The sequence below is a fragment of the Aspergillus stella-maris genome (genome assembly GCF_047715825.1).
Source record: "Aspergillus stella-maris strain CBS 113639 unplaced genomic scaffold BDV14scaffold_6, whole genome shotgun sequence".
NCBI lineage: Eukaryota > Fungi > Ascomycota > Eurotiomycetes > Eurotiales > Aspergillaceae > Aspergillus > Aspergillus stella-maris.
Window position 1 is genome coordinate 1 of NW_027396800.1, and position 14,139 is coordinate 14,139.

The following is a 14,139-nucleotide window of genomic DNA, read 5'->3' on the forward strand; positions in this document are numbered from 1 at the left end:
TGTACAACCAGATACCTGATTCCTGCCTGATTCCTGAATGATAAAGGTATATATATGTGAGAGCAGTGTAGAGCCTTCGGCTCTACATCCTAGTCTTTTGCTGATAGTGCAGCGGTTTAGGCTTCTGAACGCTCCCAGGGGTCGCGCCGTGACAGTACGAATGGAATTGCCTGAATTCAAGCTTTAATTTGCATATTTTAAGAAGTACGACTAATAGAAAATGCAATTGTAGTGGCCAATCAAAGACGCGGAAGCATTCATATATTTTCACGTTGCGGGGTAACTATGCTGGTAAATACTTTTGACGTAGAAATGTATATTTTCCATGACATAACCCTACTCTCCTGCCGAAAAATTTATACACCATTATAACCTCCTCACAGAACCCCTCAAATCCAAACCATAATCGAGACCAACCAAGCAACAACCATGTTCGTCACATGCAGCTGCCAATTCGTCCCATGCGCTACAACAATCTGCGAGTCTATCAAACCAGAAAACGTAGCCCAGCACGCAATAAACGACGCAGCAAGCTTGCGATGTCCATAGAGACTTATAGCAAGGAGGCTCAATCCACCAGCTGCGTTTCGCCCGCCGAGTGCTGGGCCCAGAATAGCGGCATCGACGGGGGAAGTAGTGAGGCCGAAAAGCCGGATACCTACATGATTGGAACATGGATCCTTGTCAGCAAAGATACCCTTAACGCCTTGAGCCAGGGCATGCATTGGCACAGGGAAAAGAGAAAATACCCACCGTGCACGGGAAAAAGATACCAAATCACCCCATTCCCAAACAGTACCAAACTAAGCAACCGAATAACCACATCCGCAACAAAATGGCGCCGAGGTAAGCTGCGCGGAACCCAATCAAACCAGACTTGCTGGCTGTTCTTGACCGGTGGAAGAGGAAGGACAATGGCTGAAGACGCAGCATACAGATCTAGACTCTGCGGAGCCTCTTTCGTGTCCATGGCGAATTGTCAATTGTCAACAGACTTGCAAGGCTCCCCTTGAACTCGGTATCTCTGTTGACAGGGAGGTGAGTCAACAGCGAGGTGCTTGGTTCCAAAATAGAAGAAAAGAAAGAGAATCCGAGGAGTGAAAGCAAGGGCCCGGGGGTTTCAAATATGACCGGCGCAACTCCACTCTCTCGGGCCCTTGTCCTCTGTCGACTGTCACCCATGATTTATCAAATATAGAACCGGTAGGGATGAGCTCTCGGTAACAAAGGTTTCCGGCGTACCGCTCTGTAGGTAAGCTTCCTCAATGGAGGCGGCTTGAGTGCTACATTTGTAGACCCCGGCAAACGCAAACGTCCACGCAGGTAAGTGACACAGACAGGTCCCATGATTATAGCTCATAAAGGAAATTGATCGGAGAAGAAGGAGGGGAAACTTTTACTTCATGCTGATTGCCAAAGTTCAAACCTCAATCTTGGTCTTACAACTGTCGGACATTTCTCCATCTAACGTCCTGCCCGCATACGGTAGGACGAGATAAACGCCTTTGCAGATGGTAAAAGCTGCGGTACCGAGATTATCAGCTCTGCAATCTGTGATTTCGCTTTGTTATGACCTATCTTAATCGCATGGAGCAAGGTTCTTCACTGTAAAAAGAACTACAAAAGGCGAGACGGGTGCTGGTGAAGGACAAAGAAATATCATGTATTAGGAACATCGCTAATCAAACATCATTTAGAGTCTCACAAGCCCACATGGGGTTCCAGGTTCTCAGGTTTTCAGAACAGGGTTGACCCATTCAGAGTCTAATTATACAGGAGTGCTGTAAATGCATTGCAAAAGTGTTGCCGCCGTGAGAGTCGTAACCATGCGATTCGTTATAGTCGTTCATTCAATGTTCATTAGAAAAGAATAAAGAAAATCGAAAAAAGATGAGGTTGACGAAGGGAGGAATGTGGTTGGAGTCTCAGACTCGAACCCGTCCGGTAATCTTGTCGCCGCCAAACAAAACGAGGACAATTTCATCCAACAGCGTAAAGATCAAATGCGCGTTCAATCGTTGGTTATTCAGCGTCGCGAAGATTCTCCTTGCCGCAGCCTGTGCGTTCGCACGTCCAACTACATTCCCCGCGAGATCCGGGACGAGAGTCGCAAGCACGAGACTCGCTTCGGTGCGGCTCTTGAGCCGTTCAGTGGCTGTGCGTACTTTGGTCTTTCGGAAGGTACCACCAGGCCAGAGTGTGTCCCTTGCCAGCGTGAGGTAGCGGGTTAGGTGTTCGTCTCGGAAAAGTGAGCGGGCTCCTTCACGGACTTTGCGCTCTATTGTGCCGCCAAGAAGTTGGTGGAGGACAACAACGACTGCCCGTCCGCGAAGCCAGTTGTTGCCCTTGTTGAGCTCGAAAGCTTCGAGGAAGAGATCGCAGATGGGTTTGATAAATGGTTCTAGTTCGCGGTCTTCAAACGCGTTGAGTTCGGCCTCAGCTTCGGCTGTTGTGACGGCGTCTTCTGTGGCAAGACCGGTGGTGTCTGTTGCCGGAGCAGAGGATGAGGGAGTGCTGGGTTGTTGTTGGCTGGTGGCTGCGGAAATGAGATTCTGCCCGGCGATGGATAGTTGGTCCAGTACGCCAAAGTTGCCGAGGAAGTCATCCATACCGTCGGCAACAGAGTTGTAGATACGGGTTACCAGGTCTTTGGTCTCCCCAACTCCAGGGGTCTCGTTGCGTGGGATAATCGCCCGTTGTGAGAGAAATGCTCGTAGGTCACGACTTCTGCATACTTCTGGCAGAAGAAGCAGCTGCTGGAGGTACGCCTCAAGAGCCAGGCGTCGTTTCTGTAAAAACTCCTTCTGCAGCTTCATGACCATACGCCGGCGAGGAAATTCCAGCTGGCGCACTGATGGATACCGCATGCGCAGCTGGTGATGAAGCTCGTGAAACTCGCTATACCTACGCGCAACAGCCCAGGATGCTGCGGGCATCTGCTCCCCGGCGTTTCGTTGTACCTCGACAACATCTGCAAAAGTTAGCTAGACGGTACTAAAATAGAAGATGAGAAACATACACATAGCAAACTCTCGACCATCCTCCTCTTTGCCCACCACGATGGACTTGATTCGGACGGTCGACCGGCCATACAGACTGTTGTCGCTCTCCTGGATCATGTATTGCTGACGTTGCATGTCCTTTCGATGAAGTTCGCGTTGGATACTTTGTTTTGACTTTCGCAAAATCCTCAGCTCTGCTGTATTGTTTGTGAGCTCGGCCTTTCGAGTCAGTGTATCGACCACTGCCTCTTGCGAGCCAAGCTTCTCGATGTCTTTTGTGAGTGCTTGGATTGCCTCTGTCAATCCAAGATCTCCTGGTGCAGCTTCATGAACTTCATCTGCCGAATCCTTGCCGTCAACACCGTCTGGCTCTTCGTACTCATCCTCGAGATACTTCTGTTGCTCAGGGAAAAGATCATCATCAAACACCCCGCGGCGTGAGGAACCGTCCAGGAGTCCTAGAGAGGCAATACTGGGTTTCAATTTATCTTCTCCTCGAATGTCGCCCCTTGGTATTTCAATCGAACTACGCGGTGACTGTTGCATTGGATCACTGGCAGAAAGCTCCGCCGACCTCCCATTCTTTGGTTCGTTTGTGATGATATCGTTCAGAGCCGCCTCCATGTTCGCAATAACTCTCTTCTCACTATTCTCGGAGTCGCCATTGGCGGTATCTCGATTTAGACTCTGAGTGGACTGGGCAAGCGGATCGGTATCATAGTCATCGTCGAACAGCGGCGCCGAACGCTCAGAATCCATCGACCGTCGCAACGGCTCTTCATCGTCGAAGAGCTTCCCCATGCTAGGAACGTCATTCGATGAGATAGCGGCCCTGCGGAGATCTTGCTTGGGCTTGGCGCCCGGTTGAGACGTTGTTCGGCTTAACAATGGAGGGAGTGGCCGCCTTTCCCGGATCTCGGTGGTGCTTGCAGGGCTTATTTGAGATGAAAGTGATGGGGCTGTGGCGCTATGAGATGTATCATCGAAGGCGAGATATTTCCAGTACAAATCCGACTGCTTAAATTTCGGGTAGTAAACATCTTGCAGTTCCTCAAGCACCGCAGATTGAGTAGTGAGTATCACCGTACGTGCTTTACGGTACTGCTCCGGGGCGGCACGCTTTCCTGCGCTGACAAAAGCCTTTACGACCTGACGAGATTCGTCCGCTACCTTGAGCTCAGGCTTTGTGAGGTATGTTTCACTGATCAGCGCCATATCATTTCTGTCCGCGGTGGTCCACGTCTTAGAGCTAGGGGATGATTCATCCCCAAAATCATCCTCAAGGGGGTTGCGGAATCCATCGACCACAATCCAGAATTGCACAAGAGACATAAGGTGTTGACGGTCCATGAACTCCATGAAGTAGGACAACCCCGAAGCGTCATGCATCACATCAACCAGCGACGCTTCTTGAGCTGCTGATGAGCTCTTGCGGCGAAAGTGCGATGCTGCGGCAGCGGTGTGGGACAACCGAGTATTGGGGGTAGAAAGCTTGGCCACCTTTTGATCCAGAACTCTTTTACCGGTTTCGAGTCGTCGAAGGTAGACTGGGTCCTGCCCTTCCACCGTCGACTCTCGTTTCAACTGGCTGGCTACAAGAGCTCTGAACCGCCGAGCGTCTGACAGATTATTGCAACGCCGAATGGTTCTCACGAATCGCTCAAAGGCCCGCTCAGAATCATTGGGTGAGAGACGTGGAAAGGGTTGACCGCGCTTGGCTCTGGGTGCGGGAGAAGCATGTTCGTCTAGAGCAGCGCGAAGCTTGCGTACCGTTTTGCGGTCCTGAAGAGCGGTTCGGCCATAGGCTTCCATCAGCTGATTCCAGGTATCTGGATCAGAAATGGCAGAGACGAGAGGGAACAAGACAGCGCACGAGGCAATCTCTCTGATAAGTACTGACACAATGCGACTACTGAGAACACTCTCAGGGAACAGTTGCGGCAGCAGCCCGACTGTTATCTTGCGCAAGTAATCCTGTTCCACCACTTTTTGATCGGATAGCGAGAGCACCGCAGCCGGGTGTAAGTGGCCATCTCGGTATTTGCCGGCGATGGCCAAGTCCAGTTCCTCGGATTCGGTGACATTGCGGGTCAAGTTCTTTCCCCGCACGGATCGTTCTGCGATGTCGAACTCCTTGAGGTGCGCAGTCAATATGGGAAATATCCGAGACACCAGTAGGGAAACAATATCCTCCGTCTGTAACCGGTCGCGTAGCCTCCCAATCGCTGTTCGTATCACCTTGTCCACCTCATTCGGGAATGCGGGGTTCGAGCTGATACCGCGGTGCCATGACGAGATGAAGTCGCGAGTGATTAGGGACAGGATCTCATCTATGCCTTCAGACACAACAAACGAATGTGGATAAAGAGACTCTGCATTGTACTCGGAACGTTTCTTGTATTCTTGGACTTCGTTCGCCCAGTGTTGGCGTGCGACAAATGCGACGGGTAAAGTCTTGGGGCGGGTGAGTCTCGAGAATGTAGAATTTCGTGTTGTAAGAAGCACGAGACCGAAAATAGAGCCTGACGAAAGGAAGGCCCCAAGGGCTAGGGCATATCCAAGGTATCTGAGAACAGGAAGCCAGTGTATAGCGAAGCCCCAAGCTATGAAGACACCAACGCCCGCTAAAACATAGTCACGCAATGTCAGGGCCATTGTCACCACACCAGTTGTATTACAGCCGGGGTACTTTTCATGGTGATGGTAGAAACTGTAAAGCTGCAAAGCGAGTCTGCATCTCGAAGGAGACGAAAGAAGCTGGTTAACTGATAGGGAAAGAGTCTGGGGATTAACGTTTATCAAAGCATGGCAGTTGGAGACGCAGATCACGAGGATGACGAGGCGGTCGGAGGAAACAGCAGGCGGTGAAGGCGGGTCCGTTCGCGGAAGACGTCACTCGTCCAGCTTGCTTTAGTCGCAACTCTCAACCTCCACCATCACTCTCTTCTCTCCACCTTTTACAACTCTGTCCTCTTCTTCTTTCTTGTTCTCCTCTCTCAACCTTCCAGCCCTTTCAGCTTGACCACCACAACCATGGCAGCTCTCACCAACTTTGTCGATTTCTCCCAGGACACCCTGAAGTGTATGTTCCTTGCTTTGTTTACTTTTTGCATGTGATTCTCAACCGCCGATCTTTTAGATGCCTTGGTGACCATTGCTTTCAACCCGATTTTCTGGAAGTAAGTATGCCCCATGGGAGCTTCACCTCTTTATACCGTCAATGGCATTCAGTTTTCTACAACTCGGATACCAAAATGCTAACCTCGTCGCCTGGCGACCCCCAGCATCGTTGCCCGTGCCGGTACATAGCACCCCACCCCCAACGCGACAACCTCAACCCAAGAGAAACTCAAGGACTAAAACCACCGTAGAATACCGCAACCATTTCTTAACCCGTATCTTCGGTAGCCCCTACTACGGCTGCTACTTCCTCGCAATAACCATCTTCTCCCTGGGAATCCTACGCGACCACGTCTACCAGCTCGCCCTAGCAGACCAGCCCTACTATGCCCCAGTGCACCAACCCATTCTCGGCGCGACTCTGTTTGCCGTGGGCTCCGTCCTCGTCCTCTCCAGTATGTATGCGCTCGGCGTGACAGGTACCTACCTGGGTGACTACTTTGGCATCCTGATGGACGCACCTGTCACCGGGTTCCCATTCAACGTTACCGGGTCGCCAATGTATTGGGGAAGCACCCTTAACTTTCTCGGTTTTGCGCTATACAAGGGTAAAGTTGCAGGTATCCTCCTCAGTGCAGTGGTGTTTGTGCTGTACTGGTTCGCCCTTAAGTGGGAGGAGTAAGTTCTTGTCTTCCTCCGTATTGCTCCTTGAGTTGGGTTGGAGACAGGTAGACAGCTAACCACTGCGTGCCTCATATAGCCCCTTCACTGCCGAGATCTACGCAAAGCGCGAGCGCGAGCGTGCCAAATCGAAGCAGGGCGGCAAGAAGCAGTAGATTGCCTGTCGCACCGCATTCCTGCGCATCGATGGCAGAAAATCGATTTCAACATCTTGGGTACGGTGAGAAATCACGCGGTGCATAATTCAAACATGGTCAATGATGCTTGAGTTGAGTGGTGAGCAGCTGAGCTGAGCTGAGATAAGTGCAGAGTATGCAATATACGGGGCAGAATGCTATTCAACATCGTGAGTTGGTGACGAAGGAGTTTGAGCAAGACGAAGTGAATGAGGCATAATGTGCCTCGCAACAGCAGAGTATCAGAACATAGGCACATGCGGAGGTAATCGATGTATGACTGAGAAAAGGAGCCTAAAAGTATAATTTCAATTGATATTTATTTCGCATCACGGCTCATGGCCATAATGAAAATGCCAATTGTGGATATCATTCCGTACGAAAGCTTAGAGACCAAAGACTCCTATATAATTCCCACAAGATTTCTGACATATCGAGACTTCATCAAGAGGCCATTGGACAAGGCCCGCACGGGGGCATCTGACCCAAATGGAACACGTCTTAGCCAAACAAGACTGAGAGTAGAAAGAACCGCCAACTCCATGCTATGAATCAATACAAACGACGCTGCACAAGTGCCTGAGAAGAGAGATCGGAGAACAAAGCCTGGGAAACAAGCTTAAGCACGACGGCCTCGGCCTCGTTTATTCGACCGGCTCTCCTCAACCGTCTCAATCTCGTCCTCGTCTGCACCCTTCTTGAGATCTTCTCCCTCAGCAAGACCCCATTTCTCACGATCATACCAATCCTCTCCATCGCTCATCTCGCCTACATGACCCTCGGCCTTGCACCATTCAAATACGTCTTCCTTCATTCGTAATGCTCGTAGAAGCGTCTCGAGCATGTGTTCAAAGCCGCGAACTGTTTCTTCCTGTTTCTGAACGTACGACCAGAGGAGCCGACGGGTGTCTTCGGCTTCGTTGGGCGGCAAGCCATTGTTAGCGTCCGGTCGGACTGAATCGGGAACCAGGTAGAGCGGATGGGGTGTTGGGAGAGAGTCGAGGGTGTCACTTGAAGCGGAAGGGGAAACTCCCCGAGAGTCGGTCTGCGGCTGACCTGCGTTGGTTTGAGCCCTGGTGGTCATACGCCTGGGAGGTTCTGGTGACAGCCCATTCTCCATATCAATATCCTCATCCTCATCCCCGCCGGCATTGTGTTGGCCGTCAGAGTTGGCGCTTCGTTCTTTCGTCTTCTTAGCCGCCGTACCATCCGTATCAAGTATCCGATCTTGATCGGCAGGTGATTTTTCTTGTTTATTGCCATTTATTTGAATGCCGTCATCTCGAGCTTCAGAGTGGTGCGGGAGATCTCCGACAGCCGTATCAACCTCTTCAAACTTCGGCTCTTTCGGTTGATGAACATCAAAATTCAGAGGCCCATTTACTGTTCGCTCATTTGATTCGACGGTCATTTCAACATCATTCGCCGCATCGGCAGGTTTGCTGCTCTCAAGATGTGGTGTTCCAACCTCTTTTGAGGGCGCTGCAGATGAAACGAGGTTGAACCCCCCATCGCTAGTGTCAAAACCCAGCAATTCACTGACCGAGCCATTTACACCGCTTGTATCGTGTTGTTGCAGTGGGGAGCTGCGCCCGTTGCTAGCTATTTGAGGCTCGAAGATAACCCGATCTTCAGATGTCTCAAATAAGCCGCATGGCGCCCAGGGCCCGTCACCAAGGAATTGCCGGTGTAGATTTCTTGCTCTCCATAACAAAGCCCGCTCCTGGCGTAACTTGGTCTCGATGGCCTGTGTCATGTGTAAAAGAGCTTTGGACGTATACGCGTGCGACAACGAAGGATGGGTGGGAAGTTCGGAAGGGTGTTTCAACGGGCAGAGAAAATCTAAAAAGCCGAAGCATGTCAGAAAAGTCCATTGAATCATTTCACGCTGCTCAGAAGATCAACTCACGTTCCAAAGCGATCTCAGAGAATGGATTCTCTTCCGCCACGGCCGCGTCTGCTTCAGAGTCTTCGTCGTCATCGTCAAGTTCGTCGCCTTCCGAGTCGTAGCGTACAGGGTTGTGATTGAGGACATAACGAGTATACCCGGCATGGTCAACTTTCTATAGAGAAAGTTAGATGCTGGTCAGTGGTTTGCGATTGGAACCCAGCGCCGTCTCGCGCCGGCAACCGTGCAGCCCAGTCGAATCACAGAATGGGTAAGCAAGAAATACCTGTTTATATAGTCCCTCCGCATGCACATATCCCATAGCACCCTCTTTTACGTATCTTGCATTTCCCCGAAGCTTGTTACCTCTATTCGTCGGTTGTGCAATTGGCTCATCGGGTCCGGAATCTGAAGCTAGTCAGAGAGAGTGCGCGGGAAATGGCACAGCCTTATGTGGAAATATTGAAACCCACTATCACTCTCATTGCGAAGGGCTCTTTTCATGCCCACAATGGTATCGGCGATCAAGGCCGCTTGCGCCGCCATGGCTTTGTTTGTGTGCCGGGACAGAGCGAAGTGTACGGAGTAGGCGCCGGGGGTGAAGAATCGGATGAACGAAGGATTGCAAAGGTATCAAACTTGGCCTGAGAGAGACTTGAGATGGGATATAGTCGCGATTAAAGCCGAAGCAGCGAACGAACTCAAATGACGAACGGAGAGAGGTAAAGACGAGATAGAGACTCCCTCAACAGTTGCAGTCGTAGGCAGTCTCTCTCTCCGCCTAACTGAACGGGAATGCTGCGGGCGCCATGCCGATCGCCGGGTTAGCTAAGCCTGTTCGGGAGCTGATAAGAAAACTCAGGCAACTAATCTTGTAGGCCTCAGGCACAATATCGTCTGAGTGAATGTACGGAGCAGCATGATGTTTGACTTTTAATCTTCGTATTCGTTACCATGTATATCTATTCATTCGGACATCACATGCTGAGATTAGTACAAGGCCAACTGAGTCATCATGCTAATGTACATCGCTAATCATCCGCATCGACCCATACCAGGATGCCTTTCTTGTCCGATCGCATGTCCTCCGTGGGAAGCACCCGTAAAGACTTGTTGAAATAGGTATCCACGACAAGAAGCTGAGGCTGGATCCATAAGCCTCTCTTGGAGGCCAGTAGATTGTAACGAACAGTGTGTCGGCTAACAGGCGCTAGCTGAACCACCATGGTCTTTGGGCCGCTGAAAGCAAAATGCTCGCTAGCTTCCATGGTCAAATTGAAGGTGAGAAAATGCAGTGACGGATTCTCCAAGGTGTATTCCATGTGTATCAGCCCGGAAAGTGTCTGTGATGAGATAACCGAAGCAAGAACGCGAGGTTCGCCAGCTGGTATCACAAAGCGCGGGATCTCAAGTCTGGTCTTTGTCAAGCTGCTGCTTGCGGTGGATGAACCATTTGCGTTGCCGTCAATTCTTCGCCACTCGATCTCCAGAGCTAGATTGAGGGATGTCGGTCGTCGGTCGCCCAAGATAACCTTCTGAACGTCCAAGGTGAACTTTGACTGCCGAAGCTCTTCGGGACGAATCTCTGGGACTTCAGGGCTGACAAGTGTCTCGGGGCCGATCTCTGAGACACCACCACCACCCAGATTGAGCATGGCGATTGACATCTTCTCGATGACAAAGGGCTCGCGAGCAAAAGAAACGACCTTCGTATCGAGACACCACCTTTGCTGTAAACCTCCTGGCTTCTGATCCTGTTGCGAGCCCGTCAAGTCATCATCTACCGTGAAGAAGTCTGGCCATGGTGAAGGATTGAGTCGAGGTAGTAACTCATAATTCGCTTCGAAAGGTCGGATTATAGACAACGCCAATCGTGTGGTGGCAATTATCGGCGTTTGGACATCAGAGACGAGGTTGTACACTGCGGATATTTCGAGCTCGTATTCGAAATTGTTTTCAGTGTTCGAAAGGACGAGGGGGAGTTCGCGCTGGGTAGATCGTTCGATGACTCCAATTGACCGTTTAACGAAATGAGATGCTTCTTCTGTTGGAGTATCAGATCCAGAGCTGGAAGAAGCGGCTGATGAGTCCTCGTCGTCGAGCCAAGATATCTTGGCTGAAGACTCAGGACTGCCAAACAGTCGAGTCTCGACAACAACATCAGTCGCCTCATCTTCTTGATTGTCAATTAAAAGATTGAGCACAATACGTTCATCTGTATAGTATATTTCTGCGAGATTCGGGACAGTCAATCGGATTTTGGGCGGCTTAGGTAGGATCTTGCAGCGCGTGATATCCCGCCCTTTGCCGACCCGCCTTTGAGCTGGCCCTTTGCCGGTCTTCTGCCACCATGGTGCTTCTTGTTGGGCGAGGTCCGTAATGACACATGTAAGGTCAAATTTCTCCTCTGAAACCAGCAGCGTCACCGAGGCCAAACGGGACTCTCCTGCTTCTCGGGGGATGCAAGTCAGATCATACACCTTTGTTTGGGACGGCCCAATCGTCAGGTCTGCGATCCCAGCCAGTGCAGTCAACCCGCTTGTGGGTGATTGAATAACCGAAGAGTCAGAAGTTGCGCTTGGATCACGCAGAGAAGGAGATGAGATCATGCATGGTGTCGTTGTATCGGCATGTATATTCTGGTCTGATTGTAGCCGAATCGGGCGAAGACAGCCTTCGAACGCTAGTTTCAGTTCCGCCAACCTGATAGGAGCTGACGACCTTTGAGCGCAGGAGCGTAGCACGAGCTGGCCCTGTAATGGTTCACCAACATTGCCCTCAGCTTTCTGAAAAACAAATGTCGCTGAGACTAGAGAGCGAAGATGTTAGCCACTGCCTCGCGAAGTCCAGATACTACTTACTACTTGGTGCAGAATCTTCCGCCTTTACCACTATGGATGGCTTTGGCTTTTCTGGTGGAAGTTCTGTTAGGCTTCGATGAATGTCGTATTGCCAGTCAGATCGAGGTGAGAAAGCTAGAAAATCGTGAGCAAGAGATGAAGGCGAGAACCCGCAGGAAGAGAGCAATAAATCATACCCCAGTTGAGTAATTCCCAGTCGACTCTTAAGATTGTTTCGCCATCTTGGACCCGTAGGGCACATTCTCTCAGAGCCCAGGCAAATTTTTCCATGAGGTGCCACCACCCAGACTTCCGCCAACTGAGAGTCGGCCATATTGGGCAAAGTATTGCATGTGCCTCTTGCCACGATTCTGTACGCATATATTCTTCTGCAATCTCTAGGCTGAGACTCTCCGTCATCCTCACTTGGTTTCGCTTGGAGTACTCCACCAATGCCGCTTTCAGAGCATCTAGAATCAGCGCGGAATGTTTGAACCCGCCGCTCCCGTTTTGTGGTGCCTCAATGTGGGTTTCGGGAGCAAGGTAGGTGTCGTAGAGGTAAGCCTTACTCGCTATCTGTGATGCAGGTGACTGGCCTGGCGGTATCCGATCTTCTGGAGGAATCTGCTTCGCCAAAGCTCGCCGATACATTGTATGTTTCGCCGAACGGTATAGCCAGTATCCCTCGTGATGTAATTGCTCCCACGGTGCTATCTCGGTTCCTGGAGGGAGGTTCTTCTCGCGCGGAACGAATATTGAGTTGTGCTCGTTGAACTGGTCTTGCGAAATCCCAATTGACGTCAATTGCGGTATTTTCGCTTGGTGAATGAGTTGTGCCATCACCGATGACCATCTAGCTTCCCATGCTTCCCATCCGTAGTTTCTCGTGCCTTTTCCGCGTCTGTTCACGATATCTTGTATGCGACCCCTATGATTTACCCAAGACCTTACTGCAGGCGTCGTATGCGCCGTGAATAATAAGCAGCGAATTATTCGTATGGCAAGCGCATCCGCTAGTAAACGAGCGTCATTGAACTTCGGGTCCCAGCCCGCAATGTTTTCAAATACCTCTTGGCCGAATAGAGTTTCGTAAGCACTCTCGTAATTCTTGAGAGCCGCGTCTATTTCCTGCCGGAATTCTGCAAAGACTCCCATCTTAAATTCATACCGGGTATTCCAACCTTGAAGTGATAATGTTTGTGAAGTTCCACTGGTCGGTGGCGCCGTCGGGGGTGGTATGGTGCTTCTATTGCGTTTTCTCCGGGCGTGCTTTGAAAGATCCCTGTAGTATTCCACCACCGAAGGCTGTAAAAGCGACAAAAGAGACCTTGTAAACTCCTTCAACTCTTCAGAGTTCACATCCGGTGGTAGGATAAATACGGATTTCTGCTCCAGGCTAGTTGCTCTCCGGATACCCATGAGACGATCATCAATGTCCCCATAATTAGGCCCATTCGCTTCCTCTGGAAGGAGCACGACAATGAAACGGGTCTTGTAACCGGAAGAAGACCACTGTTTCTTCAGCCCATTGATTTCTATTTTCAACTGATTGTCGCGCAGCGAGCTCATGGTCGAGTCGAGACAGAATGGGAAGAAATTAATCACTGCAGCAGGAACCAAGTCCTGGTGTTTCGCAGCCCATAGAGGCGTCATGATTCCGTCGGGGAACGTTGGCGAGCTTGGCGTCAAAGGAGAGATAGGCGAATGAAGAACCACTGAAGACCCAGGCGAGTGACCATGGCCTTGGTTTCCTGTCGGACTTGTCGGCGAGGACGCAGGCGGAGGATTGGCTTTGCGCGCGGGGAGTCTATAGGCCTATAGAAGCATCAGCAGATTGATCTACAACGGCCCAGCGGCATTGATGTAGGGCTCGAAGCAACCGATCACCAAGGCTACTGAACGTAGACAAACGCAAGGTAAAGCATACCCGTCCAACAGATTTTATCTTGTATTCAGCCTTTTGCTCCTCTGCAGAGGCATCTTCTCGAGCAGCATGCGATGCATCCTCGCGGAGGAAGACACCCCGCAGCTCCTCCGCAAGTGAACCATCCAAGGGTGGGAAATCCGACTCTATCAATATGCCATTCTCTTCCAGAAGCGGATATGCTGGTTCCTCTGTTCTCGGTTTTAACTGATCGCTGTCGATTTCGAGGCCGCAAAGCAGGACGAATGGGAGGTTGTTGGCGACATAAGGTTGGGGGTAGGCGTCCATCGCGGACTAGGATCGCTGTGCGCAGCCGTCGGTCACCGCATATCTCGAGACAACAATGTTGGGCGATGAGCGCAAGTTGGGTAGTCTAATGGCCGTATAGGAGCTCCGTCAGGTGCAATTGCCGTTGTAACAGTCGTGGAAGGGCGCGGGGCTTGTGCAGTGGTGTTCAAATGAGCTGCAGCGGACAAGTGTTTTGCCAAGCCGGGCATCGAGTCGGAGA

The 14,139-nt window shown here is 50.9% G+C and overlaps 5 protein-coding genes across 5 annotated transcripts; 2 read left to right on the plus strand and 3 right to left on the minus strand.

Moving 5' to 3' along the window:
• The first annotated feature begins 268 nt into the window (after positions 1–268).
• BDV14DRAFT_115888 (uncharacterized protein) lies at positions 269–1,093 on the plus strand. Its single transcript, XM_073765776.1, has one exon. It carries the CDS (start codon positions 441–443, stop codon positions 1,011–1,013), a length of 573 nt encoding a protein of 190 aa, XP_073631918.1. The 5' UTR covers positions 269–440; the 3' UTR covers positions 1,014–1,093.
• Positions 1,094–1,642: 549 nt separating this feature from the next.
• On the minus strand, positions 1,643–5,787 carry rgsC (putative intermediate filament protein (Mdm1)). Its single transcript, XM_073765775.1, has 2 exons — positions 3,020–5,787; positions 1,643–2,971 (listed from the first exon to the last, which is right to left on the minus strand). Exons 1-2 carry the CDS (start codon positions 5,655–5,657, stop codon positions 1,926–1,928), a joined length of 3,684 nt encoding a protein of 1,227 aa, XP_073631919.1. The 5' UTR covers positions 5,658–5,787; the 3' UTR covers positions 1,643–1,925.
• A 149-nt stretch (positions 5,788–5,936) lies between these two features.
• BDV14DRAFT_165982 (bifunctional phosphatidyl-N-methylethanolamine N-methyltransferase/phosphatidyl-N-dimethylethanolamine N-methyltransferase) lies at positions 5,937–7,317 on the plus strand. The gene is made up of 5 exons (XM_073767407.1): positions 5,937–6,084; positions 6,142–6,181; positions 6,287–6,303; positions 6,374–6,800; positions 6,883–7,317. The coding sequence occupies exons 1-5, from the start codon at positions 6,036–6,038 to the stop codon at positions 6,956–6,958; spliced, it is 609 nt and encodes a 202-aa protein (XP_073631920.1). The 5' UTR covers positions 5,937–6,035; the 3' UTR covers positions 6,959–7,317.
• BDV14DRAFT_165984 (RXT2 domain-containing protein) lies at positions 7,281–9,659 on the minus strand. Its single transcript, XM_073767408.1, has 4 exons — positions 9,341–9,659; positions 9,154–9,275; positions 8,889–9,042; positions 7,281–8,821 (listed from the first exon to the last, which is right to left on the minus strand). The coding sequence occupies exons 1-4, from the start codon at positions 9,411–9,413 to the stop codon at positions 7,599–7,601; spliced, it is 1,572 nt and encodes a 523-aa protein (XP_073631921.1). The 5' UTR covers positions 9,414–9,659; the 3' UTR covers positions 7,281–7,598.
• Positions 9,660–9,805: 146 nt separating this feature from the next.
• On the minus strand, positions 9,806–14,071 carry BDV14DRAFT_115941 (uncharacterized protein). Its single transcript, XM_073765777.1, has 4 exons — positions 13,635–14,071; positions 11,905–13,522; positions 11,729–11,842; positions 9,806–11,676 (listed from the first exon to the last, which is right to left on the minus strand). The coding sequence occupies exons 1-4, from the start codon at positions 13,917–13,919 to the stop codon at positions 9,899–9,901; spliced, it is 3,795 nt and encodes a 1,264-aa protein (XP_073631922.1). The 5' UTR covers positions 13,920–14,071; the 3' UTR covers positions 9,806–9,898.
• Between the last annotated feature and the right edge of the window lie 68 nt (positions 14,072–14,139).

Coding starts and splice junctions, on each gene's coding strand:
- BDV14DRAFT_115888 (XM_073765776.1), top strand. CDS start 441: ATGCAGCTGCCAATTCGTCCCATGCGCTACAACAATCTGCGAGTCTAT.
- rgsC (XM_073765775.1), bottom strand. CDS start 5,657: ATGGCCCTGACATTGCGTGACTATGTTTTAGCGGGCGTTGGTGTCTTC. Junction 2,972..3,019: donor TGGTCGAGAGTTTGCTATGT/GTATGTTTCTCA, acceptor TAACTTTTGCAG/ATGTTGTCGAGGTACAACGA.
- BDV14DRAFT_165982 (XM_073767407.1), top strand. CDS start 6,036: ATGGCAGCTCTCACCAACTTTGTCGATTTCTCCCAGGACACCCTGAAG. Junction 6,085..6,141: donor CTCCCAGGACACCCTGAAGT/GTATGTTCCTTG, acceptor CCGATCTTTTAG/ATGCCTTGGTGACCATTGCT. Junction 6,801..6,882: donor TTCGCCCTTAAGTGGGAGGA/GTAAGTTCTTGT, acceptor TGCCTCATATAG/CCCCTTCACTGCCGAGATCT.
- BDV14DRAFT_165984 (XM_073767408.1), bottom strand. CDS start 9,413: ATGGCGGCGCAAGCGGCCTTGATCGCCGATACCATTGTGGGCATGAAA. Junction 9,276..9,340: donor CCTTCGCAATGAGAGTGATA/GTGGGTTTCAAT, acceptor GACTAGCTTCAG/ATTCCGGACCCGATGAGCCA. Junction 9,043..9,153: donor CGGAGGGACTATATAAACAG/GTATTTCTTGCT, acceptor CTTTCTCTATAG/AAAGTTGACCATGCCGGGTA.
- BDV14DRAFT_115941 (XM_073765777.1), bottom strand. CDS start 13,919: ATGGACGCCTACCCCCAACCTTATGTCGCCAACAACCTCCCATTCGTC. Junction 13,523..13,634: donor AGATAAAATCTGTTGGACGG/GTATGCTTTACC, acceptor ATGCTTCTATAG/GCCTATAGACTCCCCGCGCG. Junction 11,677..11,728: donor GGAAGATTCTGCACCAAGTA/GTAAGTAGTATC, acceptor TTCGCTCTCTAG/TCTCAGCGACATTTGTTTTT.